This window comes from Nicotiana tabacum, chromosome 23, assembly GCF_000715075.1.
Source record: "Nicotiana tabacum cultivar K326 chromosome 23, ASM71507v2, whole genome shotgun sequence".
Taxonomy (NCBI): domain Eukaryota; kingdom Viridiplantae; phylum Streptophyta; class Magnoliopsida; order Solanales; family Solanaceae; genus Nicotiana; species Nicotiana tabacum.
The window spans coordinates 71,373,233-71,397,852 of NC_134102.1; the positions used below are offsets into that span (position 1 = coordinate 71,373,233).

The window sequence follows — 24,620 nt, forward strand, 5'->3', positions numbered from 1 at the left end:
TGCTTGGGATTTGTGAAGCTTTCTACAACAATTGTTTGATGAATATTTGAAAAGTATAAAGTAGCTAGCTTCTAGGGAAAAGTTTTTGCGTTAACCAAATGTAAAGGGGTCTTTAACGAAATTTCTAGCACTTACTGTATGAGTTTGATGGTCTTCCTGGTTTTGGCAGGTAGAATATATAGTGTTAAAGTCATTTGCTGCCATTATCTTTCTTAATGAAAATGTTTGCTACTCATTATAAATCATTGTTTAGATAAAACAGAAACGAAGGAGAAGGGTTGCGAGCTTTATTATTCCGGTTATCAACACCCTACGTGTTTTCATCAATATATATATATATATATGCATATAGATAATGATGTAAGAATCCGTAAATATTGAGGTAACCAATTGAAGAGCACAATGAAGGAAGTCTTATCTAAGAAAATGGGAATTGCGGAGAGATTGATGAATCCGATCATGGACCTGAAATTCACATCCACGAGTGTATTATCTAATTTGTGTATTTGGAGGGCGTATCAAATGATATTTTGGCCTCTTCAGTTTTTCTGTTTAGTTATTTTCAAAAACTTTGTTCCTTGCATTTTTATTAAGGTTTAGATCTTTAGTTTTTATGAGTTTTATTATAATTGTGAATAGTGAAAAATATCGAGGGTGAGCTGCAAGGAATACTAACTGGACACAGCAGCAGTAGTGGCTATTGAACTATTCAGGCTCGACTAATCAGAATGATTTATGTAGAATAATATGTACATGCAAATGGACAAAGAGAAATAGGAGTCTTTGAGAAGATAGAAAGAGAGATAGAAAAGGGGGTGTCAGATAGCTGCTATACTATAGGATCGGTTGTCTTAAAACTAATTCTTGTCACTTAAAATATAATTATAGTTTTACTTACATTACATTATCATGTTATATTTACCTGTTGTAGCAGATAACCTGACTTATTTTCAAGATTACTGAACTGGATGGTTCTTTGGTTATGGACATAATATTGTCTTTGGAGGATTCGATTCCCCTAACTCTAGATTCAGTGACTAAATGTGGATCATGATACACCAGACCACACTGGTTGTTAAATTGGAGATTACACGCATATTTAATTTGCAGTGAAAAAATTAAAGCTTTGCCTAGTCTAGTGCTTTGTTTGAGTTTTTAACTTTTTCTTTGTAATGCACAATTGAAATGGATATCAGATAAATATTGAACGAAAAGGAAAATTATTCTATTCTAATCACACATTCACACACTCCCTCATCCGATTGTCTTGCTATATACATCCATGTTTGATTATGCTATTTTCTATCAGGAATTTGTAGAAAAACTATGGATCATTTTAGGATCTTGTGAGTTTTGATTACGAGCGGATGACAATGACAACATATTTTGTTGGTGCAATTTGCTTTGACGAAAGCTATCCAAACATTTGAATCAAATTACTTGAACAACTTGTTTAATTTTGCAAAACTAAATGATGTCTCAATCTCCTATGCTCTAGTTCAGTTTGATGTTCCAGACACCTTACTTACCTTAGGGTTTGAAATTTCATTTCCAGTGAGTCTTATTTACTGAAAACATAAACATATTTGAAACGCTAAGCTTAGGCAAGTTTTCATTACAATCGATTAACTATACCTCAACTGAAAAATAGGTGAGAATCCCATGGGAATTCCCTCTATATCCATTCTAATTCTATTCAAGACTAGTTCAAACAACTATATATAGAACCATTTTATTCTTCTCTTAGCAACATCACAACACATACAAAAGATGTAAGTTAGCCAAGCTTTTTTGAACCGTAAAATGTCAATGTAGATCGAAGCTTAACGTGTTTAACAATCAAGCTTGACAGTGGAATCAACATCTGTTCTTTTCTTCATTTTTTTCCCCTTTAATAAACAACCTGAATTCAAACTTACATTAGCAGAGTCGGGCTTCAGTTATGAACATATGCGTTCATTTACACCTACAATCATTAGTCTTACTAGCACACTATGCATTACACAATCAATTCAGGAAAATTCACTCACCATCTGTTTCTAAGCAATTCCCTGAATCACTATCATTTGTAGCGACTTAACTTCAACAATCTCAAGAACAGGGGCAAATACAGCTACAAGATTAGAAGCTACCGTAAGATCCTTACAGAGAAAGGGATGATCCAACGACCTTCATTGAACCACCTTTGCTGGTGTTGCTCCGGAAACTATAGCTACTTAGCACATAGGCATGGGGACATGGCAAATACAGCTTACAACAATAGAAGCTACCATAAAATCGTTGAAGAGAAAAAGAACATCCGAACCTCGACAACACTTCTGCTGGCTGCCTTTTCTCCATGCACTTAACTTAGTTGCCATAGCTGTTATGTAAGTGGAATAGTTGGACCATATAAAGCCACAACTCATTAGAGAATCAATGAAGTAACGGTCCATGTGACGTGATATCAGGAAGATGAGAACTAATGGAGAACTTCAACCATCTTTTCTTCTCAATAAACTTAAGACATGGTTGCAACACCAACCCAATCGCAACAGCGACCAGGCTTACAACCATAACTTTAATCGAAGAGAAGGCCAACACAACACCAATGAGAATGGCCGGAGGTATGCACAACAAGACGGCTCCAATGGTTCCACCTGGTATCTTGAAAGGGCGTGGTGCATTGGGGTACTTAATCCTTAACCATACAAATGCTATAAATTCCAAGATCATTCCAAAGCAATACAAGAAATTTTCTGCAGCAACTATCTCCTGAAAGCTCAGCCACGAAAGTAATATCACACCAGAAGCTGAGAATAGGATCCCAATCAAAGGAGTTCCATGAGGAGATCTCTTTGCGAAGAACTCAGGGAGCATTCCCCTCTCTGCCATACCGAGTAACTGAAAAGAGTCGCTGCTCATCTCAGCCACAAACATTCCCATATTTGATACTGCAGCAGCCCCTTGAACCCAACATCTAAGCCAAACTCCACCAAGTATTTTCGCAATGTCTGAGAAATATCCATCTGTCCACGAGTCACGCTCGAGGGGAACGGCTCCTGTACCAATCAGCAAAGGGAAAAAGTATGATAGTACAACCAAAATAACAGCATAAAACAGAGCCTTAGGCAGAGTTTTTTTCGGGTTATGTACTTCTCCGGCAAGAGTACTTATTGAATCCCAATAATTCAGATTCCAGAAGAGAGTATTCAGATACAAGTTCCAATCAATATTGTGTACATCTGCCACTAACCATCTAGCAGGCTTTAATTTGGGAATTGAAATGAGTCCCATAACGACAAAAGGAAGGATCGACAAAATACCCAACGAAACAGCAACCCATCCCACAATGGTTAAACCTCTGTAGTTCATGTAAGTGAGAACCAGAGTAAGAGCCAAAACAGCTAGAATCCTAGGAAGCCCACCACCTAATGCAGGGATAGCTGATTTTAGGTAATCTAAGAACATAACGGGGTAAAGTGCATTGTCAATGACTCCACTCAGCCATTTCATCCAACCTTGCTGAAAGCCCCAATATGGACCCAAAGCAGATGAAACCCAGACAACATAACCACCATTTTCCGGGAACATAGTGCCCATTTCAGCAGTAATGAGTGCCTCAGGGACACTCCATATTAAAGGGAAAATCAAGAATCCAAGAAGAGCAAAAAGAGGACCAGCTGCATGAACAGTGTCCTCAACACCAAAAGGACCACCAGAAACCTCATAGAAAATGAGGAAAATTAGAGGCAAGAGTGAAACTTTCTTAGCATTATTTGCTCTAGGAGATGGAACCTCATTAATCCCTATGTATTCTGCACCATTAAGTTCTCCCATTGGAATTGCTGCTTCTCTATGAGCTGAAACCCTCAATTTCTGCATTTTCCAACAAGTTTCAAGTTAAAGAAAACAATCACATTACAAGAATCATTACACACTTACAGAAAATAGGAACCGAACAGCAAAAAGAAGAATTTTTTTTTTACAATAGATAACAAGGGTATGTACAAGAAAGCAGTTAGTAATTTTTAAAAAACCATAGTAAATCAATCAAATACATAATGGGTCATCATATTTTTTTTCTATACATACATCAGCATAGGAGAAAAGAAATTCATTCTTGGGGAAAAAAAATTGCCTATCAAGCAATTGTACATGCACCAGATCTCAGTCAACATAGAAGATGTAAAGAGAATAAGACCATGAATAAAGGTAAATCGATTGGGAAGTTCCACCATTATAGCCCTCAAAAGTGAATGCAAAACCAAAGATTTTTCAAGCAGAGAAGTTGATAGATCAAAGGTATGGCTCCTGAGCAGTTGAAAGGCGGGTTGGTTTGCAAGTGAAGTGTCAGTTGCGTGGCACATCTGAAGATGACAATTCAATAGGATTCTAAGCGGCAAACCTTTTTATTTTTCTCCAATCAAAGATCTAACTTTTAAAAGAAAATCGAATAATTGATTCACAAAAAGGTTAAACTAATAGTCTAATAAGAATTTAGTTGCTAATATTGTGGATTTTCTACAAGATTGCATCTGAAATATGCTGATTCATGTCAATCATCTAAAAATAGCATATCAAAACTAATTGCTCTCTCTTTTTGTATAAGTTAGTATTTATTACTAATATATTAAATGTGCCTAAGAGTAATATTTACATACATTAAGAAAGGTTATGACTTTTGAGGGTCTTACTTCTTACCAAAGTGTTTCTTAGAGAGAGCAGACATGGCATGTGCGCCTGCTGCCCACTAAGGATTGGATGGGCCTATTTTGGTAAGGCTATGCCCAGTCCAGAAGTTTGGGCCAGGATAGGCCCATAAAGATTTGCCCCCACTTACGGAACTACTCCTAAAAGAACTCTTAGAATTAGGTGGCATTGTTGCCATCAAAGGTTTGAACCTTGATCGTTGATTTTAAATTAAACACCACCTGAATAATGCTGACAAAATTCCTTGTCAAAATATTTCACTTTTGTTACAAATTACTTAATCTTGTGCTATATAATTGCCTATTTGTAAGTTCAACCATTATTATCATATAAGCACTTTTGTAGTTTCACTCTAGATCTTCATTTAATTTTATTTTTTGTAATTTTGAAAAAATATATTATAAATTAAAAGGAAAGATTCCATGCTTGTTTTTCGCACTGAAATTGAATTGAAAATTGATACATAAATATGCTTATAGAAAGTAGACGCGCAAAGTCTCTATTGATCATCATGATCCTAATAAAGCAAGTCAAGTCAACCATGCGGTAATAATATGTTATAATCTTTTATTTGTGTATTTCCTTTTCATTTAAAATTTCGGATATATTGCACTCATTGCAGGCGTGCAGTCTTTTTTCTTCATTAGCCAACATACAAACCCCACCTTAGTCCCCCCCCCCCCCCCAATTTAAAGAAATTAAAGATTAAATAATACAAATAAAGAAACCGTTTACAGGAATGTAAGAAAATCATTGCACATATCTGACTGTTTTATTATAATTGCATGCCTCACTGTAACTTAAACACAACCAAATTAAGATAAAACTTTGAGTTTTTGATAAAGCAACAAAGAAATGCATTTTATAATCTTTCAACATGACATAAAACTTCTGCTGAGAGAATAATAAAAAAGAAAAGAAAATTAGGAGAATATTGCTGGACAAAGTTCACTGTTTTATTAGATTATCTTGTCTAAAATCTTCTTATTAAAGAAACGAAAAATATATAAGATTTACGAAGGAATTCGCTAGGATCATGTAATAGGTAAGTGCAAATTATGATAAAACAAGTTTAATTGAATAACAAAAAATGATCATGAACTCTTTTGGGTGAAGGACTAGGAAAGAAAATTAAGAAAAAGAAACTAATGAACGGAAAAACATTTTTGAGTTCAAATTTTTCTAGAATTTTTCCTTCAGAAGACTAATACGTAAAGTAATTCTTTTTTCCCATTAGGTTTATTCACCTACTTTAAAGTGTCGTACTACGTTAGGTAACGTCGAGAGAGAAGTCCATAGTTTTCCGACTTTCTCAAAAAACGCTATCTTCATTTTTCCCTAGAAGATTACTTAATAAATCAGGATAGCTATTAAATGCTAGAGTTTCAGGTAAATCATTGTTTACACTCTTTCAGCCGCCATGCTTATAAAACTCAAACAAAAGAACATTTAAATAAAAAAACATAATTTAAAGATAAAAAGGTACTCCAATATTAATTCAAAATTACCTGATTATCACCATTCTGCAATAGTGATTTATCGGTGGCTGTAGATGTTAGAGTTTCAGTTTGAACTATTGCAACATTCGCAGCTAATTTCTTATCTGCTACTGAAACTGCAACTTGTGGCGGCTTAGCATTAGAAACCTCATGAAAGGAGGATTTGGTTTCAGAGTTTTGATCAGTTTCTGATGAAGTTGTTGGCACCATTTATGCAGAAAAAAATGCTGATCGGGGAGATAAATCAAGAAAACTAAAGGCTCATTAATGGAGGAAAAGCAATGATTTATAGTAAAGGAAATATGGGTTTATGATACTTTTTTGGTAGTTTTTTTCATCAAGAAAAGACTCTTTGATGGCAGGGTGTTTTAGGGGAAGTTTGTGGCGAAGTATATTAAGTGAGAGATAAGCAAGAAAATATATAAGTGTAGGAGGTCAAAGGGACACCGAGGTCATATAGGGCAAACTGATGTAGGGTACTCAAAATCCAATAATTTATGTGATATTTTTTCTCTATTTTAGAATAGAATAATATTTGTATGAACTGAAATTGAGCCAATCCAATCATGCAAGTTGAATGCTTGTCTTTTTGTGCCCCAGTTGTGGGTCAAGGGTGGGGATGATTGGAGTGTATATAATTATACTCCATTCAATGATGTGGATATTTTGAGATAATTTGCTATATATATAATATATCAATAGAAGAGAAGATTACTATATTTAGAATTTATAATAGTAAAAGTATACAATGACTCCAGTACTCTTAAAACATTAAAGATTAAATTTATCAAATTTAAATTTTGAATACGCATCTACATAAATCACAAAGAAGTGCGAGTTATAAACTATAACTCTTATTTTTTGTGCTTTTTCTCGAACTCAATGTTTTTAGTTTTGTCCACAATAATAGATTTTAATTAAACGAGTTCAATCAATTTCCTATCAAGATAATATAGGTGAATTACAGAAATAGTCCAATAAGGGGTTGCTCTTTAAATATTATCTTCGTTTTTGGAAGTATTTAGAAAATTGACCCTCGGCTCTGCACACACTTATTGCTTGCCAGAAATTTAGTTTATGTTATATTTACTCTACCTCTATTGTTACTTGTTCACGAGCTCTTCCCAGTTGGCATTACTTTATGCTCGTTCAATTATTCACTAAATTCTATTATATTGGCATGACTTTGTGTTAATTAGCTGCATTTGACTTACTATTAAATTAATTGTTCACAAAATTTACTCAATTGACATGATTTTGTTTCTTCAATGTTCACGAAATTCTACAAGGTTAGCATGGCTTTGTGTTATATATCTGCAATTAACTTAGCTGTTAAATTGTCATCAAAGTATACCCGATTGACATAATTTTTCTATGGTATTCAACAAAATATTCTTCAAAATTACAGTTCCAATTTCGATCAAAGTACCCAAAATCTGCTCAAAATGATCTCAAATTTAAAACAAAACTTCCAAACACCTACGGAAACGATCTCTAATCATCAATTTAGTCAAATAATACTAAATTGACAAGATCCATTTTGTCTTCTTTAACACTTTCTAAGGGTCAACAATAGAGTTTTAAAATTTTTAAAGTAAATCACTAAATTAGTATTTGAACTAAACATTTAAGAAAAATTATCAAGATTCAAATAAGTTTAATAATAATCGATCATTAACTTTCTGTTTCTATCCCCACATAAGAATTTAAAGCTTCAAATATTGAAGAATTATAGTGTTCTCAATGAACAAGAAATCTATTTTTGTAACAAATTAAAAAACAAAGACAATATTTAAAGATCATTTCCTTAGGGGACAACCGATGCAATTTTGTGGATAATATAGGAATTCTGACAATAGCGGAGAACGAAACCCCTTGAGTTCTACCTTTTTTTACGGATTTAGTCCTGCCAGAATTTGATATCATATCAGTGTACTGTGTAGGAAAAAGAAATTAGACTGTGCTTCTATATGTTCTTATTTTTACTCCCGGAGCAAACGAATGTAGCATGGCATCTTACTATTTAATGCCCAAAGGAAATTCAAGCAAATTAATGAGCACTTCAAACCCTCACCAACTAAAGCTTTTTCCTTTTTCTCTCTTTTGAATTACCCGTGACACTCTCCAAATTATTCTCTGTTACTTTATTAAAATTATCATTATGATATTTAAATAACGAGATCTCTATAAGTAAGTTGAATCGTTTTTTTGCTAAACAAAGCTCACCCTAGACACCCTTAACCCTATCCTATTTACCCACTAGAGAAACATAATCCAACTTTTATACCTAAACATGTCATATGATCACCTTTCCTGACCTCATCAAAGATCTCTCAAATTTCACCACTTTGGCTTTATTTGCTTTCATTCATTATCAAGAATAACAGTGAGATATCCTTAGTCAAAATTTCAAATTTAAGCACGTATATATAATTTTATGGTATGGAGCACTTTTCCTACGGGGCACCAATGGCGGATCCACATGGATACACTACTAAAAATTCGGCAAAAAACGATCAAGGTCGACTTCAAAGTTGGTCGGTTTTTCAAAAAAAAAAAAAAATTTACAAAACCGACCAACTTTGGTCGGTTTTCTTTGGCGCAAAAATGCGGGAAACTATTTTTGAGTCCCGCAAAATTTATGTTTCAAGAAACCGACCAACTTTGGTCGATTTTTTAATTAAAATAAATAAAAATTAATATTAAAAAAACCGACCAAAATTGGTCGGTTAATTCGGCGGGTCATTTAAAAAAACCGACCAACTTTGGTCGGTAATTTTACTTTTTAATAAAACCGACCAACTTTGGTCGGTTATTTTCGTGCGAAAATACAATTAAAGAGTATAAATCAAATAAAAGACAATCTTAAAACAAAATGTACCAATGGTCTAGTGGTAGAATAGTATCCTGCCACAGTACAGACCCCGGTTCAATTCCCAGATGGTGAATCTTTTTATTACATAATTAAAATACCGACCAACTTTGGTCGGAAAAAACCGACCAACTTTGGTCGGTTTGTTTTGCAATATTAATTTTTTTTTTAATTTAATTGACCGACCAACTTTGGTCGGTATTCCTTTTCGACCACAAAAATACCATCCACACGTAAATGGTAGCGTTTTGATCGGTTTTTGACCATTACCGACCAACGTTGGTCGGTTTTTACCGAATTTCTAGTAGTGATACCTGTGAGTGCTTAAGGAGCCATTAACTTTGACCGTATTTGGTAAATTTATATAGACAATTATATAAATATTTAGATAAATATTGAATAAGCACTCACAACTAAACTCATTTTTCCTCTTCTTTTGAATTTTTTTTCAATGAGTACTTATGACTTTAAAATCTTAAATCCGCCACTGCTGGGCACTATCAGGTACAAATTCAAGTTAATCGAATAAGTAGAATCGAATGCTGAATCATTGAAAAAATAACAATAAGAAAGCATGTGATCCATGTGGTGAATATACTGATCAGGGAGAAAAACGACATCATTTGTCATATACATAAAGTTTTAAAACATTGATATAACAATTTTCATATAACAATCTGTATACGGGTAAAAACCGAACTCATGATACATTTTGCCTCCAACAACATAAAACGAGCTCGAGATATAATTGCGAAGGATCGGAATCGAAGCAAGGGTCTCATCAAGTCAGAGTTCGGGGGCCGATTTTCTGCCCTCGAGAATATCGGGGTCATGACTGAGAGACTTCGGAGAACATTGTCGGGCAATCAAACACGACCAACAGAAAGTCGTAATATCCGCGACCGTTCGGATATCATGGCGTGGATTTCGACATGTATCGATGTAAAATCAGCAATCAGTTAAACAAAAGATTTTTTATCTTTTATAGAGTTTTACTTAGAGTAGGATTCCCCCACTATATAAAGGGGGGTCTGATAATTCATTAAACAGATTGTAACACGCATTCCAAGGTAATATACTATTATTTTCACTGATATTCTAAGATTTTTCTTTCATTCATCAATATCGCCCACTGTGAGCCCGGATCGAGAGTGAATATTTCAATAAAGCTGGAACCATCCTCCTCGCGTGGTTTGAATTTACTGTATTTCTATTTGTTCATTCTAACCCAATTTATCGTTTTGTATAAAATTAATGCGCGTATCCTTAAAACCACTTACAAATTTAATTGTTATCCGATTTTGAGGGTAAACAGTTTTGCGCCCACCGTAGAGCTAAGGATAATAGTGGCAATTTGATACACATTTCCATAACTCACCCTACTTCACACTTGTTATTTGAAGTGTCTTTGATTTCAGGTCAACGTTTAAAATGTCGAACTCCCAATCTGCCCCTATAAACACGGATGTTGAGTCTGGCCACCATGGAGAGAACTACAATACGGCGCCCGGAAATGAGGTGCCCCTTGCCGATCCCAGTGGAATTCTGGCCGCGAACCCGATCGACGCCAACTCACATATGGCCATCAACACGAACTTGTCTATTGATCCTGAGAACAAAGTCTGCGGGGGAGTCCTATCGGTAGTCCAAAATACTCATGACGGTAAAGGAGATGGGATCAACTTACGGTGATCTTCAAAATGTTGCAGGCAGCGATAGCCCAACTGCAGAACCAAAGTCGCGCTCTTAGTAGGGTTGAGCCCGAATCATCCCGGGAAAACACTGACAGAAATGAACCAGTCGCAGATAGGCCAAATAAAGCTGAACCCGGGACCAACCCTGGGATAATAAAGATGCTCGAGGAATTGAAACAACAGGTAGAAATGGGAGAAAAGAAAATCGAAGCCAACGATAAGAAGGTAGAGACCTACAACTCAAGGGTCGACCAAATCCACGGAGCACCGCCGATATTGAAGGGCATAGACTCCAAAAACTTTGTTCATAAACCTTTTCCTCTGAGCGCAGCCTCGAAGTCGATCCCCAAAAAGTTCTGCATGCTTGAAATTCCTAAGTACAACGGAACAACCGACTCAAATAAACATGTGATCCTGTACACGTGCGCCATCAAGGGGAACGACTTAGAAGATGATGAGATCAAATATATCCTGTTGAAAAGGTTCCGAGAGACCTTGTTAGAAGGAGCTATGATATGGTATCATAACTTATCCCCCCCCCCAATTCTATTGACTCATTCTCTATGCTTGCAGATGTTTTTTGTAAAAACGCACACCGGAGCAATCAAGGTCGAGACCAGGAAGTCGTACCTTTTCAAGGTAAAGCAAAGAGCTAACGAGATGCTCAGGGAGTTCGTGTCAAAGTTTCAAATGGAACGGATACACCTTCCGTCGGTGGCAGACCATTGGGCCGTTCAGGACTTCACCCAAGGACTCAATACTCGAAGCTCGTTGGCTTCGCAGCAATTGAAGCAAAATCTGGTAGAATATCTGGTTGTAACTTGGGTTGAAGTGCATAACCGATATCAATAAAAAATTAGGGCTGAACATGATCATCTTGGGGCCCCTTCGGGGTCTGTTTATCCCGTACGAGCTAGTGACAGATCCAAAAGAGACATTGATCGAGAACTAAGGTTAAGTAGGGATCGGTATCAACCGTTAAACGGTGATCGTAGGGGTAACGGTTCTGGACGAAACCCTATGAGAAATGAAAGGAGAAGAGATCGGAGTCAAAACAACCAGGGACTCATGAGCAAAAATGATTTCGACAGGCCCATTGGGCCTAAAGAAGCATCGAGGTTATCAGAGTACAACTTCAACGTCGATGTTGTTGCTATCGTATCCGCCATCGAACGTATCAAAGACACCAAGTGGCCTCGACCTCTATTGTCCGATCCAGCCTAAAGGGATCCCAACTTACTATGTAAATATCATGGCACACACGGCCATAGAACAGATGATTGCTGACAGTTGAGAGAGGAAGTGGCATCTCCGGGAGTTCCTGAGCGATCGAACCAAAAATCATTTCAGGAATAGAGATTCTAGCAAGCAGATCGAGAAGGAATAACCTCAGCACGTCATTAACATGAATATTGGTGGGGTCGATGTTCCCTAGGGGCCGATGTTAAAACGCACCAAAGTATCCATCATGAGGAAAAAACGGACTCGAGATTACGTACCAAAAGGAACCTTGTCCTTCAACAACGAGGACGTTGAAGGCATCGTGCAGCCCCACAACGATGCACTGGTAATGTACTCATAAATAAGTCACGAGTTAAGCGTGTGTTAATTGATTCAGGTAGCTCGACTAATATCATTAAATCGAGGGTCGGGGAACAACTAGGTATACAAGACCAAATCGTGCCTGCAGTTAGGGTTCTAAACGGATTTAATATGGCATGTGAGACCATAGCAGGGGAGATAAGATCGCCAGTGAACACTGCCGGAACCATTCAGGAAATAAAGTTTTGCGTGATCGAAGGAGACATGAGGTACGATGCTCTATTCGGGAGACCATGGATTTACAACATGAGGACAGTACCCTCGACGTTACACTAGGTACTGAAATTCCCGATGCTAGGAGGAATTAAAACAGTTTACGGAGAACAACCGGGCACAAAGGAGATGTTCGCGGTCGACGAAGGGATCCTGGTATCCACACTTTAGATATCGAAGGGTCTGAGTCCGGATGGCCAAAGACAAAACCAAATAGCAATTTTCGATACCATCTTCGATAGAACTGGAGAAGCAGGGGATGGATGAGGACGACGACTACGGAGTTCCCAGGTCTTTATAGTCCCCGATGATTTCGACGCCACCAAATCAACAGTCGAAGAACTAGAGCAAGTCATATTGATCGAACACCTGCCCGATCGTAAGGTACACCTGGGCACAGGGTTAAGTCCCGAGCTCAAGAAAAAACTCATTCAATTCCTTATAGCTAACATAAATTGTTTCGCTTGGTTCTATATCGATATGATAGGGGTTCCGCCAGAAATAGCTACTCACAAGCTAAGCCTGGATCCGAAGTTCCATCCGGTCAAGCAGAAAAGGAGACCTCAGTCCGAAGTCAAGCATGCATTCATCAAGGACAAGGTATCTAAACTTCTAAAAATAGGGTCCATCTAGGAGGTTAAGTACCCAGATTGGTTAGCAAACGTAGTAGTAGTCCCTAAAAAGGGGAATAAATTAAGAATGTGTGTAGACTATAAAGACTTGAATAAAGCATGGTCCAATGACTCTTTCCCTCTACCAAACATCGATCGCATAATCATGCAACAGTCGTCCACGAGATCCTCAGTTTTCTCGATGCCTACTCCGGGTACAACCAAATTCGGATTGACCCGGACGACCAAGAAAAAATGTCCTTCATCACCAAATATGGTACCTACTGCTATAACGTAATGCCATTCGGACTAAAAAAAAATACCAGTGCCACTTACCAATGCCTAGTAAAAGAGATGTTTGAAGAGAAAATAGAAAAATCAATGGAGGTTTACATTGACGATATATTGGTTAAGTCCATACGAGCAAAGAACCATTTGAAACATTTGCATTAAACCTTCAACATACTGAAGAAATACAATATGAAGTTGAACCCGGAGAAATATGCATTCAGAGTCAGGTCCGGGAAATTCCTTGGATTCATGGTGTCCAACCAGGGAATCGAGATTAATCCCGATAAGATCAAGGCCATCGATGACATCACCATTGTGGATAATGTCAAGGTCGTTCAAAGGTTAACCGGGCGCATAGCCGCTTTGGGTCAATTTATCTCGAGGTCCTCCGACAAGAGCCATCGGTTCTTTTCACTATTGAAGAAGAAGAATAACTTCTCATGGACCCTGGAGTGCCAACAAGCCCTGGAGGAATTCAAGCGGTACCTCTCAAGCCCACTGATACGCTCAAATTACACCTTAATAATTAGTGTAAAGAGGTCGATGTCAAATATAATAACCCAACTAGGTTGGGGTCGAATCCCACAGGGAATAGGTGTGAAAAGGTTACTTGAGTAGTGTGAAACTTGACTTAATTTGTAATTATATTCCGTTAGTTAAAAAGAATGTTGCAATTGAGTGAATGAAGACAAGTATAATATTGTGAGGTTGTAATTAATTTGATTAAGGAAACCAAGGTTGTGTCCCCATTGATGTAATATAATGCTATCGGTGTTAATATGATATATTTCTAATGGAAAGTCCTTTGATATGTAAATGGTTTCTAATTGACTACCCACTATTTCCCAATAGTTGAGTAATATCTACTCTTCAAGATTTTCCCAAATGTAAAGAGTTGCGATTGAAAATAACCAATTTATGTCAAATAGAACCCACTTATTCCTAGGCGATTCCACTAAACAAGGGTTAAAGCCTTGAGTTTTTGGTATTCAATTCTACCAAACCCTAGCCCACTTTTCTAAGTGAAAATAGAGTGAAATGGAATTAGTTAATGTTTGCAACTACTAACGTCACATGAAGCATAAGAACTGAATAAATATCAACCAACCATTATGTATATATTCAATGGTAAACATCCATTAACATTACACCCATCTAGGGTCCACAACCTTAGTAATTAAAACTAGCTACTCATACTGAAATCTAAGAACAAAGCGATAAATAGAGTCATAAAGCTTACAAAGATATAAGATTCTTCCTTCAAAAGTCTCCAAAATAATGGTACATTCAATGCTCTAAAAGTAATCTCTTTTTCTAACCTAGCTGCCCCACAAAAATTCTAATAAACTATTTATAGTGGGCTAAAAATCGGAGCTAAAATTGGACAAAAATAACCCTGCAGATAGTTTATGTGACCGCATAGTGGTCGCAGATCACGTATGCGGTCCGCATATTATTCGAAATCATCGCATAATCTCATGTATCCAACCCAGCTCTTGACCGCATTCCAATTATATGGTCCGCATATACATTATGCGACCGCATATTCCTCCGCATAAGTGCTTCTCAGCTTTCTTGATTTCAGTTATGCGATCACTATGCGGTCCGCATAATCGTTATGCGACCGCATAATGGGTCGCATCTTTTTCTCTTCAATTAACCAACAATCTGCTTCAGTCTGCGATGGGTATGCCCGCATATGCTTTATGCGACCGCATACTTGCATCATTTCTGCCCTTTTGTGGCTTTTTGACTTCTTTTCCATTTTTTTGGGTCATCAAGCCTCATGCGCTGCAAAACACCAAAACTTCATAAGAATTAACTAAAAATGCATTGAAAGATGAGCTAAAGTCTATGTAATTGGTATCAAATGTTCCAAAATTCTACGGCACATCACCCACCTTTGCGTCATACTCCGAAGGCAGATGAATAGTTGTACTTGTACTTAGCCGTATCCGAGGTAGCGGTAAGTGGAGTCCTAGTCCGGGAAGAGGAAGGTATGTAATTTCCTGTCTATTATGTTAGCAAAACTCTGGCTAAAAACATGGGGGCCGAGGTGGTCAAAGCTAAGTGTGATTCCCTCCTTGTGGTTAACCAAGTCAATGGAATGTGCGAAGTCAAAGAGGTATGAATGCGAAGATACCTGGATAAGCTATAGGTAATGTTACATCGGTTCAGGGAATGGACTTTACATCATGTACCTCGGGATCAAAATAGCGAGGCCGATGCTCTTGCTAACTTGGGATCATTGGTCAACGATGATGAATTCAACTCAGGAACAGTCGTACAACCCATGAAATCGGTAGTGGAGGAAGGCCATTTGGAGATAAATTCGACAAGCTTAACCTGGGACTGGATAAAAAATTACATAGATTACGTGAAGACCAGAAAACTTCCCTCTGATAATAAAGAATCGAGAGCTCTAAATACGAAGGCGGCCCGATTTAACTTGTCTGAAGGCGTTACCCTATTCAGAATAGCATTCGATAGCCCACTCGCCATATGCCTGCGACCGGGAGACACCGAGTATGTTTTAAGGGAAGTCCACGAGGGCACCTGCAGGAACAATTCAGGCGCCGGGCAGACCAACCAATGCAACACTGCCCACTTGGCTCAGTTCTCAGAAATGCTTTTGAAAGAGTTTGTTTCCCAGACTCTCCGTAATGCGTGGTGCATAGGGTTTGAACGGTTGCGTCAGGTCACCATTGACGGGTCATAATATGCCATCAATTTCAATAAATTAGCCCGTCATACTCCTACTTTGCTTCCTACAACTAGAGGGCGAGTTCACATATTCATTAAAGGACTCAATTATGATCGTAAAAATTTTGTACGACTCGGGAGCTACAAGCTGATACTTCGTTGCTGCTAGTTGTACAAATTACCAAGATATTAGAATGTGTTCGGGGTGAGGAAAAAGGAAACTAAGGAGACCAAGACGTCTCGAGGTTCTGGGGGATTCAGTGGATTCTACTCTGCAAGTATAAATCATTATGGAGGGGGCTCGGGCAGTCGGCCAACCCAATCCGCACATCGGATTACTCGGGGTGCTCTAGTCAGTTCTTTTAATGCACCACCGACATGAGTTCCTACAATGGTTATTCCATTTATCTGGCACATGCTCAATATGAGAAGCCTAACCCGCAAAGGGGTTGTTATGAATACGGTGATACTAGGCACAACATGAGAAAATTGTCCCAAACTTGGGAGAGACATAGTTCATCAAAGCACTCAGGCTACGTGCCCCATTGAAGTTACTACACCACCCACACGACTAGTTAGGGGTGGAGGACAGGCGGGTAGAAGGCGTCCTAGAGGTGGAGACCTTGTCGTTGATATATTTGTCGGAAGATAATCAGAGTCGGCTACTACTGGATCGACATGAAAAATGACGTGAAGAAGTTCATGCAAAAATGCGGGGAACCGCTGCATTCGTTCTTGTCACCCTAGACGGACATGAAATGGGGAATGGATATCATTGGTCCCCTACCTTAGGCACCCAATAAGGCTCAATTTATCTTATTTATAATTGATTATTTTTCTAAGTGGGTAGAAGCCCAGGCATCTAAGAAAGTCAGGGAGAAGGAGGTTATTGATTTCATTTGGCACCACATAATATGTCGATTCAGAATGCTGGCCGAGATCGTGTGCGACAATGGAAAGCAGTTCATCGGCAGTAAGGTGAGCAAGGTTTTTGAGGACTATAAGATCAAAAGGATCCTATCACCCTAGTGGAAACGGGCAGGCAGAGTCCACAAACAAAACCATACTCCAAAACCTCAAAAAGAGGTTGACTGAAGCCAAAGGGAAATGGAAGGAAATATTACCCGAAGTCCTATGAGCATATCGTACGACCTCAAAATCCAGTATCGGGTCCACCCCATTCACGTTGGTCTACCGTGTCAAAACTCTTATACCGGTCAAAGTAGGAGAATTGAGTCTCAGGTTCCGATATGCGATCGAAGAGTCAAACAACGAGGCCATAAATATGAACCTGGAACTGTTAGACAAAAGGCGCAAGGCCTTCCTCGTCCGATTGGCGGCCCAAAAGTAACGAATTGAAAGATATTACAATCGGAGAGCCAACCTTCGACACTTAAATATTGGGGACTTAGTGTTAATAAAGGTGAAATTGAACACCCGGAACCCGAACGAAGGGAAGCTGGGACCAAATTGGAAAGGCCCATATCGAATTATTGAGATCACCGGCAAAGGACCGTACAAACTCGAAATGCCGAATGGTGAGCGGCTACGGAACAACTAGAACATAACCCACTTAAAACGATACTACTGCTAAGGTACGACCCCATTCATTACCTTTATTTAAATATATTACGGATTGGACTAACACTTGTTGATGACGACTAAGGAATGATGCAACTATTAGGTCTGAAAGTACACGTTGCACTCTTTATCCCTTGAACCGATTTTGTCCCAAATGGGTTTTCCCGCAATGATTTTAATAAGGCAACAGTGGATCTTGCTAACTAAGAATTGAAGACCGACTATGAATCGGAGTCAATTCACATCAATAGTATCCGAGCCCTCTCAAAGATTGGCCTCGAATACTAGGGGCCATCACCCTCGGGCAATGATTTTAGCAAGGAAGGAAACTTCATGCTCAAACAAGCTTGGGCTTGGTGGATAGGATTTGTTGTAAGGGCGAAACGATCAAATGAATTGTGCCCACATAGACCACTTAATCCACAACATGAAACTTGTACGCATTCGCAATCTTGTATGTTGCACAGAAATAAAAGAATGTTTCTACCTTGCAGATACATATTTTGTCTCTTAAAAACTACTGAATTTTGTACCTTAAGGACATCGGACCCAAGGTCCACCTCCGTCTAAATCCAAGATATCATCCCCGCTCGGGAACTATCGTCATGGGTAAGACCGGACAACTCGAGCTACGAAGCCCAGGGACACAAAACCTATTAGGCAATGCCCGAACTTCAAAGGCTATGGCTATCCCTATTTCGGGACTGTTGTCACAGGCAAGCCCGGGTGGTTCGGGGTAATAAGCCTATTGGGAACCACCTGAGCTTAAAAGGCTACAGCCATCCTATAATGGCTCGGAGACGTCCGAGATCCGTATCCAAAATATAAGGCCTTCAAAATTTCTAAACCGGTTTGAAGGCTACCCTCGACAAAATTATAAAAATTCTAAGTAAATATTTCGGAGAAAACTTCCGGTCATACCAAGCCCCCACGAGTCTTAAGCAAAATAATATCGAGAACGAACATTGTTCGAACCTCCGAACAAGACCTAATTATTACGTGCTAAGGCATCCGAAATGTTTGCAATCATAAAAGAAAAAAGCAAAACGAAACAGGCTTGAAATTTTCCGAAGGGAAAAAGCCTTGTATATAAAAAAATAAATTAAAAAGGCCAAACGGCCTCAACAAAATGCGAAAGTACAAAAGCGAATAAAAATCTACAATGCACCTAAGAAGCCTAATCTTTGCCGGAGCCCGCCTCGTCCCCGGGGCTATCAGGGTCTTCCCCATCCTCGGATCCGCCCGAACCCTCAGAATATTCCTTATCTTTGGGGTACGCCAACTTCTTGGCCTCGAGCCTCTTAACATTTTTAATCTCGGCCGATAAATCAAATCCCCGAGCATGAACCTCCTCGAGAGCCTCCCTTCGAGACTGCCACTTCACATATTTGATAATAGCCTTTAGGCATTCCTGAGCTGCCTCAGCATCGGCTTTGTACTGGGCCACCATCTCTTCAGTGTCAGCCCTGGACTGCTAACTTGGCTGCTTCAAGCTCACTAGCAAGGGTATCTTGTGCGGCAACGGCCGAGCCTAGTTGAGACTGGAGGTCTTCGATATTTTTAGACTGGGTCTCAGCTTTCTCCTTCACCGATCAAAGTTGGGCCTCCACTGAGGCCAACTGCTCTTAGGCAGCCTCCGTTTCCGAATCCAACCAGTCCATCTTGCCCTTCCACTCCTTGGCCATGGCCTTGACTTCGTCCATCTCATCCCGGAGCTGGTCGACCCGATCAATCTTTTGCTGAACTTGTAGATTCTGACCTTTAGACATAGTGTCTAGCTCATCATCACTAACGTTAAAGATTTTTACCTATTCCAATAGGTCGGTGTGTTCTTTCTGAGTCGCGTCCAACTCGTCTCGGAGGCTCTTGACTTCTCCCTCATGTTGCTCGATGAGAAGCTTATACATGCCTATTTTCTCAACAAGCTCTTTGACTTCGGCCTCGAGTTAGCTCAGCGCATCACGGAATCGGAGGAAGGTTTCGTAGTGGAGCTCCGAGGCCTGCAAATACGAGAAGAGATATTAGAATTATCGAGAATTAATTTATATATTAGAAGATATATTAGAATTATCGAGAATTATCAAGAATTACCTTGTTCAGGCATGACGCGTCTACCTTGTTCATTTTGGCTTGGTCTTCTTCGGTTACCAGACACCAGAGGTAACTAGCTATCCCTACGGGAGCAGAAAGGATTCGGCCATCCTCCGAAATTGTGATAATGATAGTCCGCTTCTGACCAGGATCCGTACTTGGAGCGGGGAACCGATTGATCAATCTCGGGCTCAAGCTCGACCCGCCAGCCTCCGAGAGTGGACTTTTCCTCGGCACCTCTATGTCACCCAAGCCGGTAAAATCCTCTGGGAAGGATGAGTCCACACCGTCAAAAAGTCTCGGATGGGATCATCAGCTCCATGGACCCCTAATGGGATCGCCCCTTCGTCTTTCGGGATTCATCAAACATTTATTCCATGAACGAAGGCGACCCTGAAATATCTATAAAGTCGGGCGGGGCAAGGCCGGCGTCTCGCAAGTCTTCGGCCCTTACTTCGGCATCATCCTCACGAACTTGAGGGGATTCGCTTCCGTCGTTTCCCCCTCATTTGCCACCCATTCCTCGGGGATAGATGGCTCATGGTCCACAAAGATTTCATCCTCCTCAGGATCGTCTCTGAGCCGGAAGAGTGATTCCGAGTCAAGCACTCAGGAGCTGGAGGTTTCCTTTGGCTTACGAACCATCCTCCTCATTTTTGTTTTCTCCGAGCTCGGTGAACTCTGGGCCCTTTTTCTTTTCTTCTCCCCTTCTGTGGCTCCAGGCTATCCCGAAGCGGAAGAATCGGCAGGTAAGTCCTCGTCCCCAACCGAGGGCTTAAGCTCGACAGTCTTAGGGAAACTTAAAAAAGAGAAGTAAAGAAAAAATAATAAGAACGAAATTCTAAGAGAAGTAGCCTAAATCAACCTACTCATGAAAGGAATCATACCATGGGAACGGGCCTCCCAACGGTCCTTTGAGAGTTTGTGCCACGAGCGCTCGGACTAGGGCTTCTATGAGACAATACCTCCAACCCACTCCTTGAGTCGAGGGACAACATTTGGAACTCGGGGTGATAGTTGCACCACCATGAATACCAATGAGAAAAATAGAGATAAACACAAAATCAACATTCGAGGTAAAGTTTTGCTTACATGATGCATTCCACTTCTTGGGGAATGGTGTGAATTCGGCCTGGATCAAATCTGAGGTCCTCACCCGGACAAAACGACCCTGCCAGCTTCAGTCCCGGCCCTCGTTAATACTCAAAAATGGGGAATTTCTGGCCCGGTGAACAAGCTTTATCAGTCCCCCTCCCTGGAAGATTTGGGGACTGTATAAATGGAGTAGATGACCGATAGTGAAGGTGCACGAATCGATTTTATTCACAAATAATCGGAGGAGGATCACGATCCACCACAGTAAAGGGTGAATTTGGCCGAGACATACCTTGTACCTCTTGAAGAAGTCTATGATGACTGGATCCACCGAGCCCAGCGTAAAAGGATAAATGTAGACACTTAGGTATCCCTCAACGTGTGTAGTAATGGCCTCCTCAGAGTCGGGGACCACTATGTCTTTATCGGCCCAGTTATAGTCCTTTCGAACTAAGGGGAAATCGTCTTCGGTGATCGAGCAAATAAATCGCGATTCCTCCTCACACCAACCCTTTGCACCGAGAAGGGTTTCTCGACCTTGAAGTCATTAGCAACCGAACAACCCATAAATGAACATCTTCAAGGGAGGTTCAGGAGTCGGTTCATAGATGACTACATTAGCACCGGATCTCCCGAGGTCGACCACATCATAAGTGGTTTCATTGGTTGCGGCAGTCGTTTGGGAGGTAGAAGCAACCTTATAGGGAATAGATTTTATGGTTTTTGCCATTGTTATAAGGGAAAGCTTGAAGGAGATAGAAAAATGTTAAAAGTTGGAAGCTCAGATGTGTTGGCTTGAGTGGATGATGAATAAAAATTTCAAAGGAATCTCGAATAACGGAGGTAAAAATGCTAGAATGTGAAAAGAGTAGTGAAATCCTGAGGGTACGAGGGTAGACGGTTTGATGTAAAGTAAAAAATGAACAAAAGAGGGGTCATCTATAGTGGTTCTGCAATGTTTTGCCTCCAGGGACAGTCGACCGGCGGCTGGCGCGCATTTAATACCATTATGACATGACTAATGAGACATTTCAGCCTTTTTGTCGTTTATGTCACGGTGTATTGAAGAAGGAATCATGATGCTTATGTCATTTCTCGTCAGCTTGCTTTCTAAGAAACGAGGGGACTATATGTATACGGGTAAAAACCGAGCTCATGATACACTTTGGCCTTCAACAAGGTAAAACGAGCTCGAGATATGATTGTGAAGGATCATAATCGAAGTAAGGGTCTCATCAAGTCAGAGTCCGGAGGCTGATTATCTGCCCTCGAGAATATCGGGTTCATGACTGAGAGACTTCGGAGAACATTATCGGGCAATCAAGTACGACCAACAGAAGGCCGTAATATCCGCGACTGGCCGGATATCATGACGTAGATCTCGGCACGTATCGATGTAGAACCAGCAATGAGTTAAACAAAAAAATTTTGTACTTTTTATAGAGTTGTACTTAGAGTAGGATTCTCCCACTATATAAAGGAGGGGTTTGATAATTCATTAAACAAATTGTAACATGCATTCCAAAGCAATATACTATTATTTCACTGTTATTCTAAGCTTTTTATTGCATTCATCAATATCGTCCACCGTGAGCCCGGATCGAGGGTGAATATTTCAATAAAGCTGGAATCCTCCTCCTCGCGTGGTTTGAATTTACTGTATTTCTATTTGTTCATTCTAACCCAATTTATCGATTTGTATCAAATTAATCCATGTATCCTTAAAACCACTTACAAATTTAATTGTTATCCAATTTTGAGGGTAAACACAATCCCACTATGTCATTCAGTTCCCTTAGGATAAAAAACGACATCATTTTTCGTGATTTCTTTTGGTAAAATCTTACTCGCACTGGGTGTTTACACCTAATATAGTTAAGTTAACCATATAACACAATATAAGGTCTATTAGGAGTCTTATTTTAAAGAAAAATAAAATAAAAAATGAAATTAAGTCATACCAACATAAGTTAAAAAGAATGAGGGTTGCCGTCAGTTCTAGATTCTTATTTCTTTTATTCATGTTTTCTTATGGCATTCTTTTATTTTCGAAGTTTTGCATCATTAAGAGGAGCACCTTTAATGCTCCGAGAACTTTTACTATCTCCTTCACCAAAATCAAGTAATTGCCTGCTTCAATGAACAACTTGAAATAAAGGAAAGATGAGTCAACTAAAAGTTTCACCCTCCATTCAGACCCTTAAATTTAGAGTTGTAAGAACATATTAACCTATTATATTATGCATATTACTCTCCTCGTTATGTATACTAAATTTTCGTCTTGTTAAGAAGATCTTAGTGGAGAAAAACCAGATCAATTCTGAAACAATATAACTATGCAAAGGAAATTTCTATTTTGTAAAAAATATTCGTTTGTTAATCTTCAGATGTGTTCCACTGAGAGTATGCTAAAGTAAATGTTTCTTTGTTAAGTTTAAAAAGTTTAATATATTTTTCAAAGTTAAAATGTATATATAAATAATGATAGTTACCCTAGTAGAAGGAAAATTAAATTTTGAGTTTGTAGTGAGCTAGTGATGGCACAAAAAGTGAACAAGTAATTAATGCTGTCATTCATTAACATTACAGAATGGGGCTTTGCAACTCTATTAAGTATTTTTAATATTATTGTTTGAGATGGTATGAAAAATATATGTTAGTTAACTATGGTTAAAGACTAATACTTGTGTTATTTGTTTATTGGATGGCAGGATGGGTGTAAACACCCGGTGCAGATAAAGTTTTATCATTTCGTTTACAAAGTGTTGGATTTTTTAATATCTTCATTTCAAATCTTTCTTTAGCAGTCAAAGTTTAAGATTTAATTTGTTTAACTTAAGTGGTTCGTAAAATGAACTAGTAATAGTAGTAAACTGGTGTTCAGAGGATGACTACTACTTTCCACGTTTTAAATTGATCGTATTTCTTTTTTCTTCTTCTTGTTTTAAAAGTGATCGTAAAGTTTTCTTCTTCAAATTGATCATAACTTAGAAACTAATTGTGTGAAACCACTTAAAAGCTAAAGTGCAGACTCATAAAAGGGTAACCACGCCTATGGTATTATTATTTTATTTTTTTTCAGAAATAATATTTACTAATCTATATAATTATATAAATTATTAGGGGCATAGCAGTATGACGTGGCACATCTCCTGTGACAGGGTTTTCATTTATCTATTTTCTTGCAGCTTTGTCTTTACAAACTAAGAAAAATAGTGAAAAAAACTGTTCCGTCTTTTAAAACTACTTTCGTAACGTTGCTATGTCAAAGCAACAACAAAAACCCAGCAGTCGCAGCGTAACCGCTTCAAAAGGCACGTCTCTTATTTGGTTTTTGACGTCTATCTAAAAGAATGCATTGTTTAGTCTGAAGATGATGGTAAAAATGATAATCTCTCTCGACTCATCGTCTGGTTTTCCATTTCTTCAGATAAGTCTACTAAACGCTTCAACAAATTGATAGTACTAATGATAGGTTACTATTCAATGCCATTGTTTGAATGAAATGGTGTTGCAGAAATATATGTACGATTGTTTCCGCCGATCATCCATTGGGTTCATTTGGATGTGCTACTTTCTGATATTTTGGGCCATCAAGAATCCTTGCTCTATATTTCCATTGCAGATCAGTGGGCAGTGTTCCTTCCATCTCATTCCTCTATGATTTATTTGGTAG

General features: G+C 38.9%; 1 protein-coding gene across 4 annotated transcripts; it reads right to left on the reverse strand.

Annotated features, from left to right (window-relative positions):
* Positions 1-1,852: 1,852 nt before the first annotated feature.
* LOC107759388 (putative polyamine transporter At1g31830) lies at positions 1,853-6,615 on the reverse strand. Of its 4 annotated transcripts, none has more exons than XM_016577322.2 (2): positions 6,201-6,615; positions 1,853-3,858 (listed from the first exon to the last, which is right to left on the reverse strand). In XM_016577322.2, the coding sequence occupies exons 1-2, from the start codon at positions 6,399-6,401 to the stop codon at positions 2,416-2,418; spliced, it is 1,644 nt and encodes a 547-aa protein (XP_016432808.1). In that variant the 5' UTR covers positions 6,402-6,615; the 3' UTR covers positions 1,853-2,415. The 4 variants fall into 4 exon arrangements, with proteins under 4 accessions (XP_016432808.1, XP_016432809.1, XP_016432810.1 ...); XM_016577323.2 differs by lacking the exon at positions 6,201-6,615 and adding an exon at positions 4,218-4,627; XM_016577324.2 differs by lacking the exon at positions 6,201-6,615 and adding an exon at positions 4,184-4,622.
* Between the last annotated feature and the right edge of the window lie 18,005 nt (positions 6,616-24,620).